We start from the raw sequence: 25,904 nt of genomic DNA on the forward strand, positions 1-25,904 counted from the left end.
CGCCGGGGGATGACCCGCCGGGGCCGCCCCCTGCCGCCGGCGGGACCCGAACCCGTAGGCCGGGGCCGCCGCCGGGCCGGGCCGCGCCACGGTGCACGCTGGGAGTTGTAGTCCGCCACCGCGCCCCGCCCGGCCCGCCCCGCCCCCGGCGGACTACAACTCCCAGGCGGCGGCGGCGGAGCGGAGCCCGGCGGAGCGGAGCGGAGCCAAGATGAACGCGGTGTTGGCCGTCAAGCAGTACGTGTCCAAGATGATCGAGGACAGCGGGCCGGGCATGAAGGTGCTGCTCATGGACCGGGAGACGGTGAGCGGCGGGGCCGGCGCGGCGGGGCGGGGGGGGCCCGGCGCGGCCCAGGCCCGAGGCCCGGCGCGGGGTGACGGGTGCCGTCCCCTCCCGCCCGCAGACCGGCGTGGTGAGCATGGTGTACACCCAGTCCGAGATCCTGCAGAAGGAGGTGTACCTCTTCGAGCGGCTCGACTCCCCCAACAGGGAGGCCATGAAGCACCTGAAGGCCATCTGCTTCCTGCGGCCCACCAAGGTGGGGACCGGCACGCCTGCACGAGGGACCGCGGTGGGGTCGTGAGAACCGCTGGGTGGTCACGTCCAGAGGGTGGTGGTCAACGGCTCAGTGCCCAGATGGGGAGCGGTGATGAGTGGTGTCCCTCGGGGGTCCGTACTGGGACCAGTTCAATATCTGCATCAGTGACATAGACAGCAACATCGAGGGCAGCCTCAGCAGGATTCCAAGTGACACCAAGCTGTGTGGAGCAGTGACACTCCCGAGGGATGGGGTGGCATCCAGAGGGACCTGGGCAGGCTGGAGAAGTGTGACCATGTGAACCTCATGGGGTTCAACCAGGGCAAGTCCAGGGTCCTGCACCAGGGGGGGGCCACCCCCGGTGCCAGCCCAGGCCGGGTATGGAGGGATGGAGAGATGGAGAGCAGCCCTGAGAGAAGCTGTGGCTGCCCCATCCCTGGAGGGGTTCAAGGCCAGGTTGGACAGGGCTTGGAGCAGCCTGGGCTGGTGGGAGGTGTCCCTGCCCAGGGCAGGGGGTGGCACTGGGTGGTCTTTAAAGGTCCCTTCCAACCCAAACCATTTTATGAGGCTGTGATTCTATGGTTCTAGGGCGGGATGAGGGGCCATGGAGGGGATAGTGAGGGAGCACAGGTCACTGCAAACCCTTCTTAATCAACATTTTTAAAATTTTGCTCTCCCCGGTGCTGTTTTCATCCAGGAGAACGTGGAGTTCCTCATTCAGGAGCTGCGGAGGCCAAAGTACAGCATCTATTTCATCTGTGAGTATGTCCCGTTCTGCCCAGCAAGTCAGACTGGCCCCTCAGAGACTGACCTGATGGGCAGGAGAGGCTGTGACCGCTCCCACCAAACAGGCCTTTACTAAAATCCTGAGAATGTGTGAATTCGAGTTATTATGCTCTTTAGGTCACCAGATTCTTTTAGCAAAGGGTACATACATACCAGAGAAAACAGTTAAACCGAAGCAACTCGTAAGAGATTGTTATAAAGCAACACCATAAGTCCGGATTCCTCCAATGAGAGAATTTAAAGCTTCATGTTGCTTCGTAAACATGAAAGGAGGGTGATGCTGGGGGTAAAGTGCCTTTCTTGTAAGGAAAACTGAGATGCACAGGGCGAGAGACTGGCCCAAATCTTGAAGGTAAATAATTTGGGATAGAATTCCCATCCCAGCGTTGGACTAAACCTGCTGTGCGGCATCTTCAGCTCCCTGGAGTATCGGGCAGGTGTTTCTCACGTCCTGCTCACGCCACAGAATATTCTGTGCTTTTGGCAGTTAAGCAGAACAACTCCAACTGGTTCTGTGTTGAACTCTGGTCCTCCGGCGCAGGTATCGCTAGGGGAAGACTCTGGTACATAAGCTGAAGTGGCCTCTAGATGTCATTGCCGCTCTGCAGTGGAGGAGCCCGGCTCTGGAAGTGGTGGCAGTGACCTGCAGCAGAGCTGAGGAGCTCAACAGAGTGGCTGTCGCTGTGTTCAGCCACTTAATATTGGGGTTTTTACATAGTATTGCTTATCTGGGGAGATATCAGGCCAGGGAGGCGATAGGAGAGCCCCACTGCCGCATCCCACGGGGCGTCGAATCCATGGCTGACCCTTCCATGCTGCATCACCTGCTGGATATTGGCACTGGGGGCAGAAAGTCGGACAGGGAGTTAGCTCAGAGCGTCCGTGCAAGGTAACCTCTGGATTATAATGTCTGTTCTATTCTATGATCGCTGTTGCGATCTGCTCCCGCTGCAGGAGAAAATCTGGTCATTCTGTTCTGTGGTGGTGCGTGTTACCTGTCACCCGCGGAGCCCGACTGTTCTTTCACTGTTTTCTTTCAGATTTCAGTAACGTGATCAGCAAGAGTGATGTCAAGTCATTAGCTGAGGCTGATGAACAGGAAGTTGTGGCTGAAGTTCAGGTGAATTTTGAATATTTTAGATAAATCTCCTAATCCAAAAGAACCAGCAAAGTGAAGGGACAAGGTGTGGCAATGAGAGGACTCTAGTCCTTGAACAGCATGCAGCAGCACTCTGCCACAGCCTAGGGTGGAAGAAAAGATGAACTTACACGTGGGATTAAAAAGTAAAAGAAAGAAAAACTCCTGTGTCCCCTGTTTCTCCCTCCCCTCCGGTTTTCAGAGACACTCCTGGTTCTGCTGTTTCACAAGGCTGCTAGGTGCTTGTGGCATAGATGAAGTGCTACGCACTTGAAAAATACACGGGAGAAATCGGCAGTGGGGTTGTCCACAGAAGCGTGGGGATTTGAGAGGTTCGGCGTGGAGGCAGGAGAGATGAGCAGAGTCAATGAGTGCGTGCAGTGGTTAGGATTCTAGCGTTAATGTGGCTGATGCTGGTACACAAACTCTTTTAGGCTGAATAAGGGTTGGCAAGAAATGTAACTGTATTTGCTTTCACTTGTTGGCAGGAGTTCTATGGTGATTACATTGCAGTGAATCCACACGTTTTTTCTCTCAACCTCTTGGGCTGCTGCCAGGTATGAAAAAAGCTGGTGGTCCTCCAGGGCCGTGGTTTATGGCTAATGGGGAGATCAGTAGCCCCAGGAAGCTGGGTGTGGCGGGGGGCTGCCCAGCAGGGAGGCTGGGGGATCCGGACTGTGGCCTCTGGAGTACCTGCTCCTCCAGTCAAACTGTAGTTCACCGCAAGACTTTAGGACTTAGAAATAAGAGTTGATGTGAGAAGGAGTTTGGGGACGGCGCGTCCGTACTAGCTGCAGCCTTTCCTCCCAGGGTCGCAGCTGGGACCCGGCTCAGCTGGCCAGGACGACGCAAGGGCTGACCGCTCTGCTCCTTTCTCTGAAGAAATGCCCCATGATTCGGTACCAGCTCTCGTCTGAGTCAGCAAAGCGACTTGCTGAATGCGTGAAGGTATGGTGAGAACCTACAGCCATGCAAAACAAGTTCGGCAACGTGCTTAAATTTTGTTTAATTCTTCTACATATTGATCTGTTTGAGAGAAAGACCCTTTTTCAGTTGATTTGTTCACCTGTATTCAAACTAAGAGTAAACATTTTCCAGATACACATAAAAACAAGTGGCTTTTTTTTTTCCTTTTCTCGACAGCAAGTAATCACAAAAGAGTATGAGCTGTTTGACTTTCGGCGCACGGAGGTTCCTCCTTTACTTCTCATTCTGGACCGGTCTGATGATGCCATCACCCCGCTTCTGAACCAGGTGAATCAGCTCACGGTGGCGCGGGGGCTGAGATAGGAATGGGAGATCTGGACATGCACAGAGCCCTGGGGCGGTAGCAGCAAGTTGCAGTTCACTCCCTGGCAGGGCATGGTTTAAAAAGGTAAAAAGTGCTGCCCCTCTGCCCCTGTTCTGTTTGAAATCCCTCTTCTATTATCATGGTCTGATTTTTCAGGCAGTTGGGCGCGGATTGTGTGTGCTGGCTTCAGTGGCAGATGTAGCCAGCACCCGGAAAAGCAGGCCACTTCCCCTTCTGTGAGACACCTTCCCATCTGGAGTGTCTTGGCCGTGTCCTTTCCAAGGGTTTATCTGTACGGCTCTTTGCCAGCACATGTCCACAGTTATTGAGTGACCTCGCACTGGCGTGTTTCTCCCTCTGGGTTATTGATGGGTGGCAGTATTTGCTGTGTAGCTGTTGCGATTTTTTTTTTTCTTTGCTGTGCTGCAGATTCTGGCAGAATCTGTTTGTCTCCTTTCCTTTTGGTGGGACACGTGTAGACACAGGTCAGGCTGGTGAGCAGGCAAGGACTGGAGCTGCCGCAGCAGCAGCCAGCGCTTCTCTGACGCTGGTGCTGCAGGAGCTACTGGTGATACTTGTGGTACTGGAGTGATCTGAGGGCAGAACCCCAGCTCACACCACACTCAGCCCAGGGCACCCAAAGCATTATCTGCTCTGCGGAGATTTTCGAACCAGAAGAGAGATTCAGATGAATGTAAATGGAGTGTGTAGCACGTTGGTGCTCTGAGGAGCTTTCCATTTTCTCTCTAGATTAATATTAGTCTTCCCGGGATAAATATAGTCACTCACTGATGTGCAGAAACACACACTCCTACTGCTGCGTAAGAAGCAAAGGCGCATGTAGGAAATTGTACAGTTACCTGTGGAACCTCTGCAGCCAAAAATACGTGTCCCTTCACAGCAGAGGAGGGGGAGATAATGGTGGCAAACAGAATGGCTTGACCGGGAATATTAATCCCCATTGCTCTGCTTTTTGGAGAGTCGTGTCTTTTGAATGTGTCCACAGGACGGGTGGCTTTCCTTTGTGTTTGCACCAGTGGCTCTCACCACGGGGTGCCCGTCTGGTATAATGTCACAAAAATAACATTTCCTTCTTATCATAATGTTCTGGCAAAAGTTTGAGAAATGCACACTTTGGATCCACTGTGTGTTCCTAGAGGCACCTAAACTGGCTTTTTTTGAGTCCAGCCTGAAATCCATTACTTTTCCAACGCAGTTTGTTACCCTACTGAGGTCATCGTTTGCCTTTCTCTTTCCCATCCTTGTTAGTGGACGTACCAGGCCATGGTTCACGAATTGCTGGGGATTAACAACAACCGCATCGACCTCTCTCGGGTACCGGGGATAAGCAAGGATCTCCGCGAGGTGGTCCTGTCTGCCGAGAATGATGAGTTCTACGCCAACGTAGGTATCTCAGTGGGGATCTTCATGAATAGATCAGTTTGGGGATCCGGTTCCATTTTTGCTTTTGACACGTAAAAGGAACTTCCAGTGACTTTGAGCATCGGGGTGGTGATGTACTGTGTAGTTTATGCCAGTGGTGAAAATCAAGCAGCATCTGACATAAAATGTGTCCGTTTTATAGTTTTCTTCCAAACCTGGAGCAGCGGCAGAGCTGCCTGCTCAAGCTTGGCTCTCCAGGAGACGATGTGCAATGGCTCCTCAGTGTTGTGGGCACAGAGTGACACCTTCAAGGCTCGTGTCAGAACAGCTTTCTCTCAGATCCCTGTCTTGTTTCCTGCAGAACATGTACCTGAACTTTGCAGAGATTGGCAGTAACATCAAGAATCTCATGGAGGATTTCCAGAAGAGGAAGCCTAAGGAGCAGCAGAAGCTGGAATCCATCGCAGATATGAAGGTACAGACAATCTACACGTAACCTACCGGACTTCTTAAATCCCGTCCACTGCAGGGTAGTGCAGATCCCTGCTGTCTGTACACTGACAGTCCATGCCACCAGTACGGCAGTGCAGATCCCTGCCGTCTGTACACCGACAGTCCGTGCCACCAGTACAACAGTTCAGATCTCTGTGCTGTGCTAGTTTTGGGGAGCGGGAACCTCCTTTTTGCCCTGTGCTCGTTACAATGGCTGTTCACATGTGGATAAGCCATTCTGCGCCACTGCAGTGCCATCTACAAGCCTGCTCGTTCTGACTGCTCTCGAAGCTGCTGCTTAGAGCCTGCCGGAATCCCGAAGCCCTGCAATGGAGGGTGTAAGCTCTGGTTTAAGTACTTTGCTTACTCCAGTGTGGCTGTGTGGGCTTTAGAGCTGAGCTGGGTCACTTGGCAACAGCTCAGAGCACAGGCTATCAATTCAGTCACTGCTCAAGATTTAAAGAATCCTGGCAACGTCTTTGGAGTTACTTTTCTTATCCTTTTATTGTAAGAGTAAAGAAAAAGTACATCCCTTCCAAAATTCACCTTTTAATTGGAGAAATCCTGTGGGCTCCTGGGATTGGGGTGCCCCATCATCCATACGCCTGCACTGGTCTTGCTTATATGGATGGAAATGAGTTTATACAATATACGGCTGGGTTGCACACATCCACTGTCTCTTGCTTTTACTTCAAAGAACCGGTTCTTTGCTTTCCTCATTGTAGGCATTTGTGGAGAATTACCCGCAGTTCAAGAAGATGTCAGGCACGGTGTCCAAGCATGTGACGGTGGTGGGAGAGCTCTCTCGACTGGTTGGCGAGCGGAACCTGCTGGAGGTGTCTGAAGTGGAGCAGGAACTGGCCTGCCAGAATGACCATTCCAGTGCTCTCCAGGTACCTCGGGCTCAAAACCTAACCTTGATCCTCTGTCTGAACCAAGATGGTTTGATCCTGTAACTCCCCTCTTGATGGAAGTTTGATGCTGGGAGTCAGTGGGAGTTCTGCATGCAGATCTCCTGCGGGGTTGGGATATTCGATGTTAGAATTACTCTTCTCCTCCCCGTTCAGTTCAGATGGGGATGAATCATAGTTAATAACTGGCTTGAGAAGCATCTTTGCAAATTCTGTCTTTACATTTCACAATACGACATTCCTTCTTATATGCAGTCAGTTGGTTTCTGGCAAGCTGCCTGTGCAGGCACCAGTGGAAAAAAAACCTTGGACCCCTGTGCAGAAGCTTGTTGTATTTGCTGGGGAGGAGAAGAAATGGAATCCATGAAATTGTCTAAACCAGACTATTCATTGAGGTGCTGCCTTTTACCTTTTTTTTTAATTATTTTTTAAAAATAAAAACCAGTGGAAAGCCTCTTAGATAAAAGATTTCTTTGGCAGAGGACTGAAAAAGCCTAACAGAGACTTCTATTATAGCTGAGTATAGACTGGAGTTTTGACCCTGTGCTGGCTCGTTGGATTCCATGACCTGACCTAGTATCTGACAGCATGTCGATAGTGATGAATTGTGGCTGCTGACTATTCAGAGAAAATAGCGGTATTGTTGAGTGTGACTGTATTACAGCAGAGTTCAACCAGCGACTCGGTATTAAAAACCGATTCCTTAATTTTTTATAGCTAAGGTAGCAGTCACACCATATAATGGACTCCTTTACACGATACTGGAGAAACAGTTTGACTAGAAAATACAGATAAGCATCTTTAACAGATTTAAAATACACGTCGTCTTTGCCTCTCTTATTCTGTGCTCCAAGTGGGTGGGTAGGGGCTAATATTAGACTCTTCAAGTACCGTGATCTGTTACCAGATCCTGAGCTGATGTGAATCAGTATAGGCCTGCTGAAGTCATCGCAGCGATATAGATTGGTGAGCATACAGATACGATCCGATAGCTTATATTTGGTAGCATTTAGATGACTAAGTATCGAAGTGGGAAGGTAGCCATGAAATGCATTTGCTGAAAACAGCCTCTGAGGTTCCCTTGCTATGTCATTGTTTCTAGATCAAGCTTTTGCAGTTTCGAAGCCAAATATTTGAGTTTTAATCCGTCATCCCATCGTGTCTGTGCTGTGATCTGTTACTTCTGATATTAACACAGCACAGAGCATTAGTGTTGAAACTAATTGGAGATCGTTTGCCATCGTGGCATTGGAGATCATTTTGGAAAACGTAGGTCTACTTTTTCCTGGGGCGGTGAAGAAAGGGATGATGTGCACTCCTGGTGATGACGCAGTTGCGTTACCAGCTCTGCGGGTAAGAGTGTACGTGGCAGTGCTGGAAACTGGACAGACGCGGGCAGGGCAGCCCCCAGAGAGCGCCACACTCTGACGGCAGGGTGGTTACAGCAGTTCGCCTTGGTGCTAATTCAGGTCTTGGTCTGCACTAACCAGGTATATCTGCGGGTTTTAAAGCAGAAAAGCTGCCTGCAGTTTGCTTGCAGCCGCATGCCTGAAGGGCTCTATTGTATTTCCAACTGAGACCGACGGGGAGACATGTAGCAGCCGGGAAATAAATGCAAAACTATGGAACTGCTCTCTTTCTCCATGAGAGATCAGTATCTCTTTAGCTGCACCGCCCCAGGCTGCTCCCTGTTGCAGTTTCCTAATGGCAGTGAAGGGCCAAGACCACAGAAACAATGAAGAATAAGCCAGTGCCCGAAATAAAGACAGAATTGTTCTCCCACTGATGTAACTTCAGCAATTGTTAATTTCTCTGGTGGCCTAGGGCCCCTCAGTACAGTACATTTTGGTTATTCTTCCCCTGGTCTCTTATTAATCCTGACATCGTACATGAGCCTTGAGAGATGAATGGGCGGTTTTGAATCCCATCTCCTTTGATGGACAATGGCTTTTCTGTTTTACACGCTTGCCGCTTATAGAGGCATCGCCACCGCGCTGCCAGCACAGGATCAAAAACCTCGCAAACAAACATCTCCGTGGGACTCTGTCCCTGCCCTCTCAGGTGAATTCTTGACCTTACCGAGCTTCATGGTAAACTCCTGTTGATCCTCCCCAAAGCCAGGGTTTTATCCTGTATTTTTGTTACTAGTCAAACAAATTACAGCAAATAGAGCTGACTCAGCGGGGTAAATAACAACAGTTTCACACCATTGTTTCACAGCTGTTTGCTGGATGTTTCTGTCTTGCCTATCTGTATTGGGAGCGTGGGAGAATCTTGCAAAGATATGCTGGGATTTTTGGAGTGTGTGAAGGTCACATTCGCTTACAGAGGGGAAAAAATCCTAGCTGGTTCCGTCCCGCTCTTGGAACTGCCGTTTCTGCAACTGTAGAAATGGCAGCTCCTCTGCTCCCGTGCATTTGAGCTAGTTCAGGCTGATCGTTTTGCTTTAATGTTCAGCACAGGGAGAATTTCAGGCTTTGCTGTGTCCTCAAGCATCCGTCCAGCCCTAACCAGATGTCTGCAAACGCATCTGGCAGCCGATGCCTGTTCTTTGAGATCCATCTCAAAGCTCGGAGTTAAGAAGCCGATTACTCCCACGGCTCACCTGAGCTACCAGCCGGGCTCTGGTGGTCTTCTGTTAACGCCGTTATCTCAGCGCTGTGACTCCACACGGTGACTGAGGGGATGCAGAGAGGAAATAAGCGCTTTGGGTTGTAATGAGGAGAAGCATTTACATGGCCAATTGTCACTTTACACAAGCAATTCTATCCCGCCTGCAGGCCCTGGAGGGTAAATGTCATGCCCCCGTGGTTCTGAAACTTTTCTGGGAAGGGTCTGTGCTTTACCAGGCAGCCTCTCTGGGGCACGCAGCCTTTATATTTACGATGGTATCACGTAAAAAAAAAAGTAGCGATCTCCATATTAGAAGTAATAACTTCAGATTTCTGTATTTACCTCCAGCGCTGTAATCTTTCTTTTCCTTTTCATGCCTGAATTCCTTTCCTCCTTTGCTTCCAAGTGCTTGATACTCGCTCCTGCACTTCTCACACCCAAAGGCTGCCTGAGGATTCCATGCTTTTGCCCTGCACCTTCCAAAAGAAAACAGAATTTGTGTAATTGTCCTAGCTCTTTTTTCTTGACGTTTAATATTGTGATGGAACTTGTGGGCCAGTTCTGGCTCGGCTCAAGCTGGAAAGGGAAGGGCAGAGGTTAAAGGTTTCTCTAAGTGCCTGCTGGTGTTCCCCTGCAGGGCAGGCACACGGTAACTGGAGCTCAGGCCGCAGAGCATTATGGAGAGTTAAGAATGGACAACAGAACTGGGTTATGAATTCCCAGCTTCATTAAAAGACCCCAAAGCAACTTGCACTCCATTGTACTCCAGTAAATCTAACCGCAGAGCACATAAGAAGCCGGGCTCTGTTGCTTATGACACGATTTAATTCTCTTGCATTCCTCCTGCATGCAATTTTGTTGCTAGGCAGTGGGCTTGATATTACTCTGATTTAAGGTCCTTTGAAGGGCTCTCTGCTAATACTGCCGTCTGTCTTGCTGCAGAATGTGCGTCGCCTCCTGCAGAACCCCAAGGTGACGGAGTTTGACGCTGCCCGGCTGGTGATGCTTTACGCCCTGCACTACGAGCGGCACAGCAGCAACAGCCTGCCGGGGCTGATGGCAGATCTCAGGAACAGGGGGGTGTCAGAGAAATACCGAAAGGTAACTAACTGCAGCGTTGCTCCTTCAGCCGGACGAACGAGTGGGACAGGAGGACATGGAGGTGGAAAATCACTGTGAATTGCTGTAAAGCTTGCCCACTTTTCTGTTGAATTGCACTGCACCTTGCGGAAAGAAGCCTGAGCTTGGCTGGGGCCTGCAGGTGTTACTTTAAAAGGCATAACTAATTACTTAATTTCCATTTCCCAAATCAGTGATATTATGAAGGATTGAATAAAGCAGAGATGGCAGGCATGGCAGGAGTCTGCTAGGATGGGTGTGTGGCATGTAAACGGGGCCCGGAACATGCTTCGTTTCTCCTTCTCCGCTTCCTTCCCACCCCTTTTCCCCAGCTCCTGCTGAGTAGGCAATAGCTGCTGCAAAGGGCTCTGGAGACTGTGAAAGGAGCCTGGCTGGGCGGGAGAGGGTGGCAGTGCTTGGCAAACGTAGAGAGCAGCTGGAGAGGAGGTGGAGAAGCAGGATGATGTCATGTTGTGTGGAAGATCTGCTATCGCTGCAGCAGACGATGGAAATGAAAGCCTCCCTCCTTCTGCAGGCAGTGTCACGGCAGGCTGACTCGCTTGGTGGATGTGGGGAATAATTCGTCTCTTCCCCCTTCCCTCCCTCTGTGCTGCATTATCTGCTCGGGATCAACCTCCCCGACTCCCTGGTCGTCACTCCAGTACCTCCATTGAGCCTAACTAGACAAAAAACTGCCTGGAAGCTGGTTTCCCAGGTTAACAGGCTTCTGGTTCTGCCTCTCTCTGTACAGCTGGTGTCGGCCGTTGTGGAGTATGGAGGGAAACGGGTCCGGGGCAGTGACCTGTTCAGCCCCAAGGATGCTGTAGCCATCACCAAACAGTTCCTCAAAGGACTGAAGGTATGGATCTGCCACAGATGAAACAATAGTTTTAGTCAGCAGTCACGGAGCAGGACTTGCATGCAGTGCAGTGCAGTGCCACGTGCTGTGGATTTCAGAGATTTAATCTTAAGTGCACTGGGCTTTTAGGCCATAATTCTCATTGAAGACAATGGGATTTAGTTACTGAAAAGCCCCTCTAAATCTGGACATCAGTGGTTAACACTTGCTGGAAGCATCAGATGATGATGTGCCATTGCTGATCTCTCTCGGCCTGCTGCCGTGCTGTATTAATTCATAACAAGAGCTTCTCTTGTGCTGTAGGGTGTCGAGAATGTGTATACGCAACACCAGCCTCTCCTGCAAGAGACACTGGATCAGCTCATCAAAGGGAAACTCAAGGACAGCCAGTACCCCTACCTGGGTCCCAACACTCTCCGTGACAGGTATGTGGGGCAGAGCCTGGAACTGAAATACATCTGCTCCTCCCATGCTGCCGCTTGCGTTGTTGTTTGCCTGGAGATGAGCAAAACTTAGGCTTGGCAGAGAAATGACTTGCTTCTGTAGGTCTGTCTTGTGTTCTCAAGTAGATGCCCTGTAGAGGGCTATTAAGACTGAATTACGGCTGTCTTTTCTTGCTGGCCAAGGTGTGACATTCCCATTGTAAGGCCTCAGGTAAAGGATAAAGCCATTGCACCAAGCTGCCAGGATGTTCACATGATGGATTTCAATATGCCCCCTAACTTCACTCCATGCCATCTGGCGTTTATTTGTAGAGTACCAAAAATAGTCCAACTGCAAGCTCTTCCTTCTGAGCCAGTTACTATTCCTGATGAGGATGGGATCTTGCTGAATATGGCTAATAACTGTAATTGAAAAGAACTCTGGTTCTAGCTGAATTTGCTGGAGCTGAGCTAACCTGTTGTCAAAGAAGTCATTAAGGGTGACTATGGGGCTCAGAGTGAGGGCACTGGCTCAGAAGGACGATGACAAGTTGTCCTTAACGGGCATTCTGTACCAGTCACTCCTTTCTTTGGTACCGCCATTTCCTTTCTGTAAATTAAGCTTCTGCCACGTATTGGTTGGGTATTTTTTATGCCTTCTAGTGGTAGTGTCCTTTGAGAAGAGCCTGCTGTTGCTCTGCTTCCTTTGGGTGATCCGTGGTGAGGCGTCCCAGCGGTTCTCTGAATCTTCTCCAACGGCTGTTAAATGCCCCAGGGTTCTGTGAAGATGTTTTACTTGCAGCATTAGAACAATCGTCATTCCCTTCACACGCCGTGTATTATTGGCTTTTTTATCAGCAACTGCCACATTTTTAGTGAAGCAGAAAATAAATTCAAGGTGGTAATTCTCAACGAAGGAGGCGACTGTTGCAGGGCAGCGAGGGTTCAATGAAAACCAGACAGTCATTTGGAGCTGGAGAGAAGGAGAGCTGGGGACCAGGGCTCAGCAGTGTCAAGCGGGTGGGAGCAGCAGAAGCACGGCAGAGGGCGAGCGCTTGTGGCTGCTCTCTGAGATGCACGCACACGCTGCTCGTCCTCCTTAGCCCTGCCCCGGGGCATTGCCATGCAGCTGATGAAAGCAAAAATGGGTTTTGTAGCAGGGAGGCACCCAAATTCCACGCCAGGCTGACAGCAGGGGACGTTAATAATTTTATTTATGGGTAAGAAAGAATTATAGTCATACAAGAAACAATTTGTTTGTGTATATCCCCGATAGACCAAAAAAGTATCTGCCTTACTCCAGATTTTCCCTTTAAAATAAAATGGGGAATTTTGGATAGAGTGGATGGGTGTTTTTAATAGGTGTGAATTATGAAGGCCCTGAGCAACAGAAATGCTATTTCCCCTGTCCTTGAAACCAGCTCGTGACTGAGGTGGATTTCAGCCCAACAAAAAGAGGTTGAAGGATGGGCTTGGCAGTGGATCCGCGATGAGACCTGCAGAACAGCAGTAACTGCATCCAGGCATCCCCGACCTGGGTTTGTTCTCAGCAAACTAGAACCAAATGGTCTTCTGACCTTTACCTTCTCTTTTTCAGTTCCCACTGACATTTTCCTGAGCTGTCTGTCACTTATATTTCTCTAAGTATTTCCAGGAAAGAGTACAGCAACCCGCCCGAGAATCCTGCTACAAAGAACATGCAAATAATTATTTGGGGGAGCATGAGAAGGGTTTAGTTCCTACCTCAAACTGACGGAAAACAGCAGTTGGATGAAGGGAAATGGAGTTTGCACCTCCCTCCCTTCTCTGCAGTGGCTACAGCCTTGTCACTTGGCTAAAAGGTGTGAGTTTTTCCCGGTCTTCCGATGGTCTGGGGTTGTCCTTGGGACAGTGGCCAGGTCCAGCGGCCAGGTCCAGCGGTGCTGCTGCTGGGTCAGATGTCTGCAAAATGATCAAAAGTGTCAGGGCACGTGGTTATTAGGGTTGTTTCCTGATGGGAATGGTAGATCTTGTTGAGTTTAAGATGTAGGACCTGTAGGAATGAGGGTTTGTAACTGACAAAAAATGGGCACCTAAAAATACTGCTCTGTCTGGTCTTTACTTGCCACAGCACTGCGCTCCCTCTGAAGTACCAAGAAAATGGGGGCTCATCTAAAGAAAGGGCTTTGTTATCAAGTTTGGGAGAAAAAGACCACTTGATGGTTTTTCCCATCGTGCCAAACCAATTGAGCGAGGAATTTAAATTTAATAATTTCACAAAACTCGGTATAATAAATCACAGCCCAAGGCAAACCGGGCTACACTGTCTTCTCGCTCTCTGCTTTCAGAGGATGGTGTAACCGTGATTGGCAGCAGTTCAGCAGAAGGTCAGGGCAAAAGGCTTTGTGTTTTTTGATCAAAGGGACGCAGTTGCTTGAACAGCAAAGAATTTGAAAGGATTCTTCTTAACTATTTCTTTCTGTATTAAACATTGCACTGTTGCAAGGGAGCTTCTGCTCCAAATTGGCAGCAGTGGAGGGAAGGGGCATCTTTGCAAAGCGCTGAGCGGGGTTCTGAGGAGAGAGCAATAAGCAATTCTGCTTTCTTTTGCTTCTCCTTTATCTCCTGCTGTTAAGTGTCACCCGTGTCTGGTAAGCCCGCAGCCCGCAGCCCCTCTCACCTTGCTGCTGACAGCACTAGCCAGAAAAGCTCCTGACGCCTCCCTCCGTCGCAGCGGTCCGTGGGAGCCCCGGCTGTGTTACACGCCGTGCGAAATCCCTCCCGAGGTGTGTGACCCCGCGCTCTGCTCCCCAGAGCCTCCCCTTCGGGAGGAGCTTTCACTTTGTTTATGCTTTGACCGGGGATTTTCTCTGACGGGGCATTTGTCCTGACCAGGCCAACCGGTGCTTACCTAAGATGGCAAGAGTCCACCTCTCACAAAATCAAGGTTGCCATCAGACCACAAGGCAGCTCCGTCGCTGCGACAGTTCTTAAAGCCAAACATGGGTCCTCAGCGTTTTGCAGGAACCGGGCAGCAGCCCATGAGTCCGCAGTAGGAAAAGGCGCCCCGCACCCGGGGCATCCAGGTGGGACTCGCCTTGTTCCGTGTCTCTCTCAAATTACCACAATTACTTACCTGCTTACTGAAAAATCTTGGAAAGACTGAAAATCTTGGAAACCTTGTCTGAAAGCCCATCAAAGTTCTGACTTAAACGTGGAATGTGAGAACTCACCTATATCTAGTTTAGAGTATTCCATGGCTGGACACGGTCTTTCTCCCCCTGATTTCGTTGAGGGGGAAGTTCCCGTTGACTGCTTGAGGAGAGGAAAAATGTGGAGCCATTTAGAAATGTCTGTAGCTGACACACATCTAGAGGGATGGCTGAGGTATCTCCTTAGGCAGCGAGTATGAAATCTCCTTTTTTGGAAGCATTGGCTTGCAGCATGTGATGTGGAATTGGCTGTAGGCTTTTTCATCTGAGCTCACGCACGCTGGCCTAAAGATGAGGCAAAGTGGCGCTATTGCTAAATCATATGTATTATCTTGTGTTTAGTATGGCTTGTGTTTTGTGGATTTTTTTGAAGGCAAAACTCTGACTGTGTCCTTGTTTGTTCAGGGAAGTTGCTTTTTCCTCCTGTCTGAAGCGTTTGAGCATTTAGCTGTTAAATTGGCAGTTAACCCGAGGAGATACATAGCCACATCCACAAATTGGGTCTGAGGCGCGCAGCAGCTGGAGCGAGCGCTGCTGTAGATTGCCTTCCTGCTAATCCTATAACAGTCTTGGGGTTTCTTCCTATTCCAAAATTGCTTATTATTTGCCCTTGATATGAGCAGTAATTCCCTGGGCACTTCACGAGAACACCAAGATCCCTTTGTTCCTCCTGTGGCAGCCTGTCTCTGCGTGACTTCCCTCGCTCCCGCTCTGTGCGAAACCTGCGGGGTAAATGCCGGAGGCTTTGAGCAACGCACCCGAAGTGGGAGAGGGGCTGTGGTTCTGCCCCCACTCCCCCACGCCAGCCTTAATCCTGTAAGAAAGGCAGCAGCAATACAAAAGCAAAAATAAGCACGTTCTGTGCTGCACTCCTGTTACTTCGCAATGACAATGCATGGGAAATAGTGGCAGACCAGGGTACAACGTCCAAGCTGGAGGTTTTCTTACCTCAGACCCAGCATCTCGGAGGAATTACCAGTTTAGTTTGCAGCCCAGCGTAGATATCAGCTCTCCCGTGTTTGGATTCTCCTTCTTTCTGGATTTCTCTATCTGCCTGGCATCTTTTTAGTATAGGTTTTTCTGGATATCAGTCGATCTGTTCCTCTCTTTGTACAAAGATTCTCCACCGCAACAAAACCCGCTAATACGCAGCGACAAAGCCGTGCGTGAGACGTAACCCAGCCTCGCTGATCGAGGATGGCAGAGAGATGTTATTGCGGTTTGTGATGGGATCACCAGACCGTTCGCTTTCCTGAGCTGGATGGTGCCAGCTGCTTCATAAAATGTACAGAAATGACTTAAAGGGCAAAGGAACCATTTTCTTGCTCTTGTTTTGTACAGCACCGAGCACGGGGGAATCCTAGGACAAAGCTGCGCGAAGGCCTGACTTCAGGGACTGTTCAGTGCATCGGCGATGTGGATTTGCAGGGCTGGTGTCATGGGGACAGTGAAAGGCGACGGCAAATTTAAAGGCTGGTACACGTTAAGATATTCCAGAGGAGCATATGGGAGCTGGCCATGCGACGCCAGCACCTCAGTTCCTTAGGTCTTTGATAGTTCTAACCAAAAATGCATAAATGATGGTACCAGGTGGATTTCAGTCTGCACGAGGCCTCTCGGTAAGAAGGTGCCTGGTTTGTTGCTTTGCTGCTCCAGTGATGCGGTTACTAACGGTATCTTAACCCTGCGGGTCCCACCTGAGTGTTGGACTTTGGGGAAATGCAGCTTTCTCAGCCCAAAAGACATTCTCCCTGCGAAGCGCGGTGTGGCGTGGCCTACTTGGCACACCTTTTACATGCAGCTTGATAAAAGTGGGCTTGTAGAGATTTTAGGTATATTTTTTCTGACAACTGACAGCAGCTTATCAATTACTTCATTGCTGTGTGTTCCTTTTCCTTTGATTTCCCTCCCCAAAATACTCGGGCACATTTGCATCCAGTTTCCAAAGCCATATGCCTCAAGTGACAAGGTACAGCACGCTTCTGTCCCCGGGGGCTGGCTCAGTGACTCGCGTTGTCACTGGGGTGCAAAAACCTCCGTCTGCCTTAGTGAGATGCTTGAACCTGCAGAGCCTGACCGCGCGGTCGCTATATATAACCTGCTTATCTTAGGGCTGCGGTGCAGGTTTCACAGGCTGTTCCCGTGCAGGGGACAGGGTGCAGCTCTGTGGGGAGAGACGAGCTCGGGGAGGGGAGGGACGGTGGCACAGACCATGTGCCGGAATCCCAGGGCAGCACTGCCTGCACCTCTGCTCCTGGCTGGAAGGGGGACATCACCTGCAGGGCAAAACTTCTTGCTCTGTCCAGAGAGCGCAGGCACAAAGCATCTAATAGAGCACGTTCGCTATTGCTGACTTCTCTACAAAGGATTCTACTCCGAGCCTTGTTCCTTCCAAGGAAGGTACACGGTAAACTGCAGCTGGAAGTCTTGGGCATTATTAGGATTATTATAGTCCCCAAGGATAACAAATGGTGTGGTACCTGCGGAAGAGCTGTATTGAATGCAACGGCTTTTTCGCTGTTGAATTAGCCATGCTGCGTGTCGCCAGAGGGTACGTCTGGACCGATGGGGTTCCCACGTTCCGGGCATGGAGGCTGCGGTGTTCCCTCTCCACCCCGCAAAGGGAGACGACGGCACCTTCTGCAGCATCTCTGAAATCTCCTTTCGTCTGCCCAAATCAAGTTACGCAGACCTAACCCAAACTTTCTGAAAAGACTTACGATTTGGAAGGCTCTTGCTAACAAAGGTCACTTTGGGAAGGGGTGTGTGCTTATCTTTTCCATGAATTTTTCTTAGAATCATAGAATCATAGAATTGTTGAGGTTGGAAGGGACCTTTAAGATCATCGAGTCCAACCTTTAGCCTACCCTGACAAGAGCCACTTCTAAACCATGTCCCTAAGTGCCCCATCTACCCTTTTTTTAAACACCTCCAGGGATGGTGAATCCATCACCTCCCTGGGCAGCCTATTCCAATGTTTAATAACCCTTTCAGTGAAAAAATATTTCCTAATATCTAATCTAAACCTCCCCTGACGTAACTTGAACCCGTTTCCCCTCGTCCTATCACTTGTCACCAGGGAGAAGAGGTCAGCCCTTACCTTTCTGCACCCTCTCTGGGGGCCGGGAGGCAGTTGTGTGGATCTGATGGCAAACAGGCTTGTTCTGAGTGTCCCACACTGACGGGGGGAGCAGTTTTGCTCTTGGTAGCACTGTCTGTTCAGTGACACCAGGAGAGAAGTCCCTGATGTTCGTCCTTCCGCTGTGCGCGTTGCTCCTCTGGGCAGCACCGGGTGCCGAGGGCTTTGCAGGTTGGCCTCTCAGCAGGGAGTCACCAGAGACACCGGGTCCAGCTGCGTGCCAGGGTCATCCTGGTCTCATGCTCCATTTGCTTTGTCAGTGATGCAGAGCCGGCACAGAGCAGATGAAGGCCTGCTGCCTCCACCGCTGCAGCAAGAGCTGTGTTCTAGCAGGAGTACCTGCTTGGAACGCAGAGATGAGTTTTGAGACTGCAAAAGAAAGTTAATTGTGTCGAGACTTGGCTGCTCTGACACAAGCGGGTGACTGACGGGATGAGATCCTCACCTTTTCGCTCTGGGTTGTGCAGAAAGCATTCTCTCAGCTTGTTGGTGGCAGCAGAGCTGATCTATGGGTTGCTGTCATGGTTTGGGCCGGACTCGCCACAGAGATGAATGACAGAGCAGGATAGTTGCGAGCACATTCTGCTGTCCCTGGGAGTGGAAACTTCAGTGACCGGGGAAGGTGGTGCAAGGAAGGTGCAGAAGGTGGAGGGCATACGGCTGGGTTTGTATTTTGCCAGACGAAGGCACTTCCCTCCTTCCGCCGTTTCCCCTCCTGCTACTTCTCTGTAAGATCCTGTGTTTCTAGGCTGGCTCAGGAACGTAACCTCGGAGGTAAACTTACAAATCCCAGGAGTTCTGTAATCAGCCAGCAAAACTGCAGCTGATCTGTGCCCTTCAAAGCAAGCCCGAGGGGTCTGAAGCACCACTGTTGTCCTCATTTGGCTCCTGAATTGATCTTAATTTAACAGCCGCAGCAGCGTCCCGATCATGCATTAAACATTGGCGTATGTGTCATGGTGGAGCTCCACAGGGATGCAGCGTGGGGGTGTTGCTGAGGAGGCTGTTAGGGACCGTTAGCACATTGTGTAAATGTTTAGGAGAGGCGATGTTTTAAAAGCTATTTAATGGGCTACGCATTGTTGTCAGCCTTGAGCCCAGCACACCGCAGAAATGAGACATGGTCTGGGGAGAGAAACCAACAGCATCGTTGCCTCCGCGCCCGTATGTGGTCCAGGATTTATTCTCCTGTTTTGTCTGATCCCTTCTCAACATTTGCGTCTTTGTTGCAGGCCCCAAGATATTATCGTGTTCATCATTGGAGGGGCAACTTACGAAGAGGCGCTGACTGTCTATAATCTTAACCGCACCAACCCGGGGGTCCGGATCGTCCTGGGTGGGACCACGATCCACAACACAAAAAGGTAATAACAGTATTTTTTACCGTGGATTCTGTGTATGTAAATCTGCTGACGTGAACAGGAATTTGCGACGCCTGAGGGATCTTCATCGCGCAGTAAAACACAGAAACGTGTGTAAATGGTTGGAGCCCAGCTCTGCTCATTATGGCTGAGGGACACATTACCAAGCAGAAGGTTTAATGTGCATTTTTCTGATTTCAAGTGCAGGGAAGTAGATGTGTAGAGGTTTTCCTGCTTATAATTCACCACACACTCTAATATGAATGAGAAGCCAGCGCAGCACGCAGGAATTCAAAACTGACTGCGGTCTTATTGCTCCTGGTGAAATCTGGAGCAACGGCATTTGATAGCAGCGAAGTTAACGTACCTATGATTAGAACCGAGCTCTAGGATTACACTGCTAGCAGGCTCCCTGCCGCCCACAAGCCTGCAGAGCATTGGCTGGGTCCTTTGCGTTTCTCCCTGGAGAACGGAGCTTTCTTTACTGGTTTGCCGTACGCTCCGAGTTGCCTTTCCTGGGAGGCCAGACATCTGTAAGGGTTTAATCCCTCCTGGAGCTGAGCGATGCCGGGGAGCACCGACCACGCTGACCCTCATTGATCCTCTCGGTCTCTGTCCCTGGGGTGTCCCAGCAGCTGCCCGGCGGAACGGGAAGGGCTTGTTTTGGGCAACGCTGGTGGTTTTTCACGTCCCCTGCACTGAGCTGAGTGAGCCATTCGTAAGGGTCTCGATCGGGATTTACAGAGTCAGACAGCTTGTACAGAAACCTGCAACCGTTTTGCTGTAGCTGACCAAAAATTCCTGTCAATGTGGAATACCTGGTTTATTTCCTGTGAAATGTCTGGTTTATAAATACAAATCATGTTTCCTGAACCCAAATTATTCATCTGAGTAACTGAGCACAGGTGGAAATTCAGACCAGGTTGTGGATTGTTTCCCATCAGCACGACTTGTTGCTTGCCAAGCAAAGGAGCAGGAATTCTTTCAATACGTGCCTTGCTCCGTCGTGGCCAGGGGTTATGGGAAGGAGGGTAGGGCAGGAATGTGACAGGTGACCCACATCCCTCCCATGTGTCCCAGCAGGACGCGCGGTGAAATCTAAGTCCTGGGAGAGTCCCCGGCTTTGTCCAGCAGCTGCTCGGAGCTCAAAGGGAGCTCCCTGCTCTGAGCTGGGGTGGAAGGAGAGCTCCGACATCACCGCCTGGAAACGCAGACAAAGTACAGTCCTGCAGCAGGAAGGAAAAGTTACGCTGCTCAACATTTGGGATGGAATTTTCAGAGCTGCTTAACAGCTTTGGGTGCCTGAGCAGTCTCCTGGAGTTCAGGAAGCACACGCTATTAACACCACAGGCGTATGTCAGAAATACAGCTGTCAAGCACTTCATTGATCTCAGTTACTGACAGGTGGACTCGAGTGTAGCGAGCAGGCTAAAAAATGGCTTGGTTTTCAGGCCATATACGTGCATTGCTGCTGCATCAGAGTCCGGTGTGATATTTATAAAATCCTTGCACTTTTGCCCTTCCTTTTCATGCCTGTAAGGGATCTTCAGGCTTCAAAGCTGCCTGCACAGAAGCAGTAACAATTCCCTCGCAAGGAAATCCAGTGGCTCCTATCATCACTTGCTCAAAAAACTGCCCAAACCCTCCAAATTCACAGTGCCCGCTCTGAAATTTGGCCCGTACTTTAGCTTAGTGTCAGATGATTGGAAAGCTGCTGAACTGATGCTAGCCCAGCAGCAAATTGCTTTTATGAACTGGGTTACAAAGGCAAGTCTGTATTAGCCCACATATCGACCAATTCCTGCCCAAATTACCCAGCTTCCTCAACCTTCTGCTTTACAAAGTAGCCTTTGAACTAAATCCTGGTTTAGCCAAGCCTAGAAATAGCAAGAAAAAGAGACCCGCGGACACAGCAGCTGCTCTTTGTTAAACAGAGAGAAGTTAAATAAATTGTCATCTTGCAAGGATGCAAAAAAACCCGGTTCATATTCAGCCTGGCATCCACTGCAACCTCGTGGTCTCCCCCCATGCGTTTTGAGGCTGATTTTGACATCTACCAACACGCCCGCATCGAACTTTTACCAGCATCTGTGCTGCGAACCTGGATGGTGCTGTCATCGCGCCACGCTGAACACAAAACCCAGAGTAAGTGGTAAGGAGGTCTCTGGGATGCTGTAGTTTTTCACAGTGTGTTGGAGGTTGAGACCTGCCCCAAAAGTGTATCGGTGCAGCAGATTCAGCAAAAACTGTCACTGGAAGGAGGGGAACAGAGAAGACTCACCGGTCTTTTGAGGAGAAGGAAAGCAATAGCGTGGCGAGCAGGAGGGGTGGGAGGAGCTGGTTTGAGCTTTAGGTTGATGTCCCAGCTCTGCTGTTGACCTGTTGGGTGACGCTGGGCAACTCTCTCCTTTGTCTATATGCACCAGGAGGTCTCTGAGCAGGGACCGTCTCTTACTTCTGCTTTATGAAGTTCTCACTTTATGAAGTTCGGGATTTGCAGCTACGTCGTTGGGCTCCGCGTCTTAGATTTGTGCTGTAATGAGTGACGTTAGCTAGTTAGGGCTTCTGCCGCGACTACGTTTTGGTGCAGTCTCTGAATTATTTACAGAAAAACTAGGATACTGTATCAAAATTTGCATTTCAAAGAATGAAGTGAAAAAAAAAAAGAAAGAGAAAAGAGTGTTGCTTTTTAAGGTCTGACTACTCCAGAGTCCTGCCCGGGAACTCCTGATGGGGACCATCGAGGGTCCCATTCTAAATAGCCCTGCCCCAAATGATTTGCCTTTCCCTAGTGGCTTGAATAAGATCTCCTAAATGATGAGAGGCCACCATCATAATAATAATATTAAAAATCAGAACTTTTGAGTCAGTAATGTCGCGCCCTTCCCAAGGGAAGGCTGGCCCGTCGGCTTCCATACGCACAGGAGGAGCAGCCCGGGCAGCGCAGTGAGCCCACGTGCTCAGGACACCCGAGAAATGGAAAAGTTTCCCCTCCAACGAGTGTTAACTGCAATTCCAGCAAGGGGCGTGAGGGTCACGGCTATTTCAGCAAACACACCAAGGTGTCTGATGTGAGGAAACCTAGATTTTATTGTCCTGACTCCTCCAGTAATCCACTGGCCTTCCTTTAATGAACTGTTGCTTATTTCTGCTGGATTAGGGTTGATATGTCACAATAAACAAGGAGATTTGTATATTAATGCGCTGAGCAGCCCATGTAAGCACACTAAGCCTGTGCTTTCATTGTTCTTACCAGTCCAACTTAAATTGTGATCAACATCTGCGTTTATAGGGTGGGGGGTGGCTTAAGGGATATCCATTCCGCTTTTTTACAAAGCGGGAGACAAACAAGCCTTTGGAGCTGGTTATGTTGTTAGAGCTGTATATTTGCGGGAAGCTTATCTGTTTAAGAGACCATCTGCATTGTCCAGTGAATCTACCCTAAGTAGGTGCTTTGAAGTGGGGGGGTGAAAAATACTCCATGTGGGGGATGAGAAAAGCAACATTCCGTGTTTGCAAAGAGGGTCCCAGAGTGGGCGTAGAAGGTATCTCCTTAAAGTTTCCTTGTGCTGCACGGTCATGTCAAGGAGAATCTGCCCCTGTTGATCTTTATGGATTTGTGTCCATATAGATGCAGAATAGGGGCAGGCATCTAATAACAAAGCTCATCTCCTGAAATGAGGCGTGTAGTCTGAGGGATTCTGTATCAATAAATCAGGCTGCAGAAGCTGGCAGCCTCCGCTGTAGAGTTTATTCCCCTATTTGAAAAAATCCCAGTGGTTTTACAAGGTATGAGAAAAATTTTGTTGCTTGTCTTCCCTCCTCTACCTCTAACAGATAAATCCATGTAATGCACCTATTCCTTGGCCTCTGTCCTGACATCACCCAGCGAGGGGGTTGGGAATGCAGCTCAGGTCTTCTGTTCCTGGCTGCAACCGAGAGCTGGGAGAAAAAAATGCATGAAAGCAGCAGGGGGGCTGAAAAGTCAAGTGATGAAAGCCAGAGAAATGCAGAAATCCAAAGATCAGAAAATCTCTTTGATTGTGCACACTCAGTTTGGCTGCAGCTGAGGCCGTAAATCTGTCCCATCTCAGTTTACTCAATTCTTTTTTTCCCTCCGTTCCCGTTAACAGGCGACCCTCGCGCTGGTAAGTCTAGGAGGGTGTACAGATACGCGTTTGGTAAGAATCTGAGATTCCTTGAGAAACACCAGCAGGGTGGAAAAAGCCCTGTTGTTGTCAAGGAATTTTCAGTGTTTTTCTAATCAAACCAGATTGGCTGCCTCTGGTACTTCTGAAATTTTGGCAGCCCTACTAAAAATACTTCTATTATGACTTGATTGCCAAAAAGGTAAAAAAACCTTCCTGGACGCGTTCTCCTGCGTGATGCAGCGCCATGCCTGGCGTGTGGGGCGGAAATGCCACATCTGCCCGTTGGATGCCGTTCTGCAGCCACGCCACCGCATCCGGGCACCGGTCAAACCACTCTATAAACGAAGACCTGAGCGTAGAGCTCCTGTCTGGCTTCTTTCCTGCAACATAACAAGCTGTACTGGAGGGGCTGAAAGGCTGGGGATTATTAATCATAGGTTCTTTAAAAAAGACATATGTAATATGTATTTAAATTGTATTTATGGTGAAAGTGAGAGATCTTTCTTGACTTGGTGCCATTCCTTAACTGACCATAGCAACATCTGTAGTTGCCTGCAGGAACCAGATAAATTTGGGAAAAACTGGAGTTAAATCTGTGGGGTTTCCGTTGCTCTCCAAAACACTCTTTAAGTTAACATTTGTGGAGGGTCACGAGATCTTAGCGATTAGGGCAAGGAGAGAAAAGCAAAGAACGTAATTACCGGACTTCAAATTGAAGAAGTCAGAGCTTCTGATGTGGCTGGCAGTGCCTCCCGACTGCTCCCCTTCTCTGGGCTGGAAGCTAGGAAGAAGTGGCTCTGGCTTCCCCCGCTTCCTAAAGAAAATTCAAAGTGAAGGAGCTGATTCCTTGCTGTGGCAAACGGTTTCACCACCAGTCCCACAGGCAACCAGCTCTGATCTTTGCCTGCACGGGCAAATGGATCTCAAAGAAATTCAGCTGGGTTTGGAGGAGAAAGGGTTAACAAATGATCAATAATCGGCTAAAAATGGAAGATGAAGACCAGGAGGAACATCTGGCGCCTGGGGCTGACTCATCCAGAGCACAGGTTAAGCCCAAACCTGCTGTGACTAATCCAAGGGGATCTCTAGCCTGACCCACTTACCCAGTTACAGCAATAGCCTGCTGGTGCCGAACGCGGTGCTCCGCCGGCGGAGCCTGGTCACCGACTACCTGTGCCCACGGGAGGAGTGTTGGGACCCGCTGTGGTTCCCGTTTACTGCAGAGGGAGGGTTTGGAGTACAGTGGAGAGATAAGTTCAAATCCTCCTTGATACTCGCACTCTGATCCGAGACTTTCCCAGCCGGAGCTGGAGTTGCTGTGACCGCTGCGCCAGGTGCTCTCTGTGTTTCTCGCAGAGTCCTCAGGGTCCAGGGGCAGCAGCTGCAGCACGGTGCGTTTTTACTGCGCTCCAGCTCACCTCTGCGCCACGGCTGGGTTTGGCTCTTCCTGCGGACGGGGAGGCCTTCTGTGCAGGAGATGCTCAGAGGTGGTCGCGCTGCCCACTTTTAAGACCTCCCTGAAGTCTAAAGGGACAGTGTCTCACTGCGTCTCCCTCTCCACAACACAAACTTTCTCCCCAGATAGCAAGCAAACAGGATTCCCCTTTAAAAATAAAAGCAAGTCATTCTCTGTGAAGAACTCAAGTCTGCCTGACTCTAATGCCTAAAAATAAAACTGGAGGAGGGAGAGCTCTCTCGCTGTAATCACGGAGCTGAATGACCAGCGTGCAAGCAATGCTCCTGTGCACCTCTTGTGGATCAGGCTGCTGCCCTCCCAGAATGCATATTTCTAAGTGGCGCGGTGTTGAGATCTGGAATTTGGTGCAGGCATTTGCATGAGATGTTATTTTTTGATTTTTATTTTTTTTTAAACCCTCTTGATTCACAACCTGGGCAATTAGTCCTGGTTTAGACCTGGTTTAGGGGAATCACATTTGTGTAGGGTTCGTGGTATATTCTCATTTTTATTTAACTTTTTTTTAAAAAGCATTAATGTTCAGATAATTGACCAGCGTATTGAAGGAATGAGTCAACCTAGAAACTGGTAGCACTGTATCGCATTGCCAGAGTAACCATCTTCCTGGTAACACATCCTCATGGGATCTTCTGTGGGAGTGTTGCTGTGGCTTTGCAAAGAATTAAGCTGCCTCCCAAACTGGCAGGTGGAGGTAACTGCGACCAGGGCTTCGTTTTGGGGACAGTCACAGCTCCTTTAGCTTCGGAGGCTTCTCGTGCCGATGTCCAGGGATGTCACCTGAAGGCTCACTCGCCGGTGTCGTGCCCCGGTGTTTGTGCTCAGGAGCCGTATCAGCACAGGAAAGGAGGGTCTGGGGGCTGTTCGCAGGACAATACTCCAGACAAGTCACCTGAGAGACAGATGTGGGGAGCAGGAGCTGTCGCTTGCTGGGAAAACTGGGACTGGCTCCAAGCTTCTGTCCTAGTCTGATGCCCACCTCTGTAGGCTGTGCTCCCGTCTGGCCTTTGCGGGCAGGAGTGCCCTATGAAAACA

The 25,904-nt window shown here is 49.8% G+C and overlaps 1 protein-coding gene and 1 long non-coding RNA gene across 3 annotated transcripts in view; one reads left to right on the forward strand and one right to left on the reverse strand.

Moving 5' to 3' along the window:
• Positions 1–155: 155 nt before the first annotated feature.
• Positions 156–25,904, forward strand: part of VPS45 (vacuolar protein sorting 45 homolog) — a 28,728-nt gene continuing 2,979 nt past the window's right edge. The window contains exons 1-14 of one of the 2 annotated variants that reach the window (XM_054182846.1): positions 156–304; positions 405–539; positions 1,237–1,297; positions 2,366–2,445; positions 2,952–3,020; positions 3,274–3,411; positions 3,607–3,717; positions 5,024–5,158; positions 5,499–5,612; positions 6,355–6,522; positions 10,096–10,254; positions 11,024–11,131; positions 11,435–11,556; positions 19,116–19,247. In XM_054182846.1, coding sequence (XP_054038821.1) covers positions 212–304; positions 405–539; positions 1,237–1,297; positions 2,366–2,445; positions 2,952–3,020; positions 3,274–3,411; positions 3,607–3,717; positions 5,024–5,158; positions 5,499–5,612; positions 6,355–6,522; positions 10,096–10,254; positions 11,024–11,131; positions 11,435–11,556; positions 19,116–19,247 — 1,625 coding nt within the window. In that variant the 5' untranslated portion in view covers positions 156–211. Of the gene's footprint in view, positions 305–404; positions 540–1,236; positions 1,298–2,365; positions 2,446–2,951; positions 3,021–3,273; positions 3,412–3,606; positions 3,718–5,023; positions 5,159–5,498; positions 5,613–6,354; positions 6,523–10,095; positions 10,255–11,023; positions 11,132–11,434; positions 11,557–13,198; positions 13,301–19,115; positions 19,248–25,904 lie in introns of those variants that run through there. The other variant, XM_054182847.1, reaches the window with a different exon arrangement.
• LOC128901075 (uncharacterized) lies at positions 8,209–13,367 on the reverse strand. The gene is made up of 3 exons (XR_008463409.1): positions 13,297–13,367; positions 9,496–9,629; positions 8,209–9,217 (listed from the first exon to the last, which is right to left on the reverse strand). It is a non-coding gene; the product is annotated as an uncharacterized LOC128901075 (long non-coding RNA).

The sequence above is a fragment of the Rissa tridactyla genome, chromosome 23 (assembly GCF_028500815.1).
Source record: "Rissa tridactyla isolate bRisTri1 chromosome 23, bRisTri1.patW.cur.20221130, whole genome shotgun sequence".
NCBI lineage: Eukaryota > Metazoa > Chordata > Aves > Charadriiformes > Laridae > Rissa > Rissa tridactyla.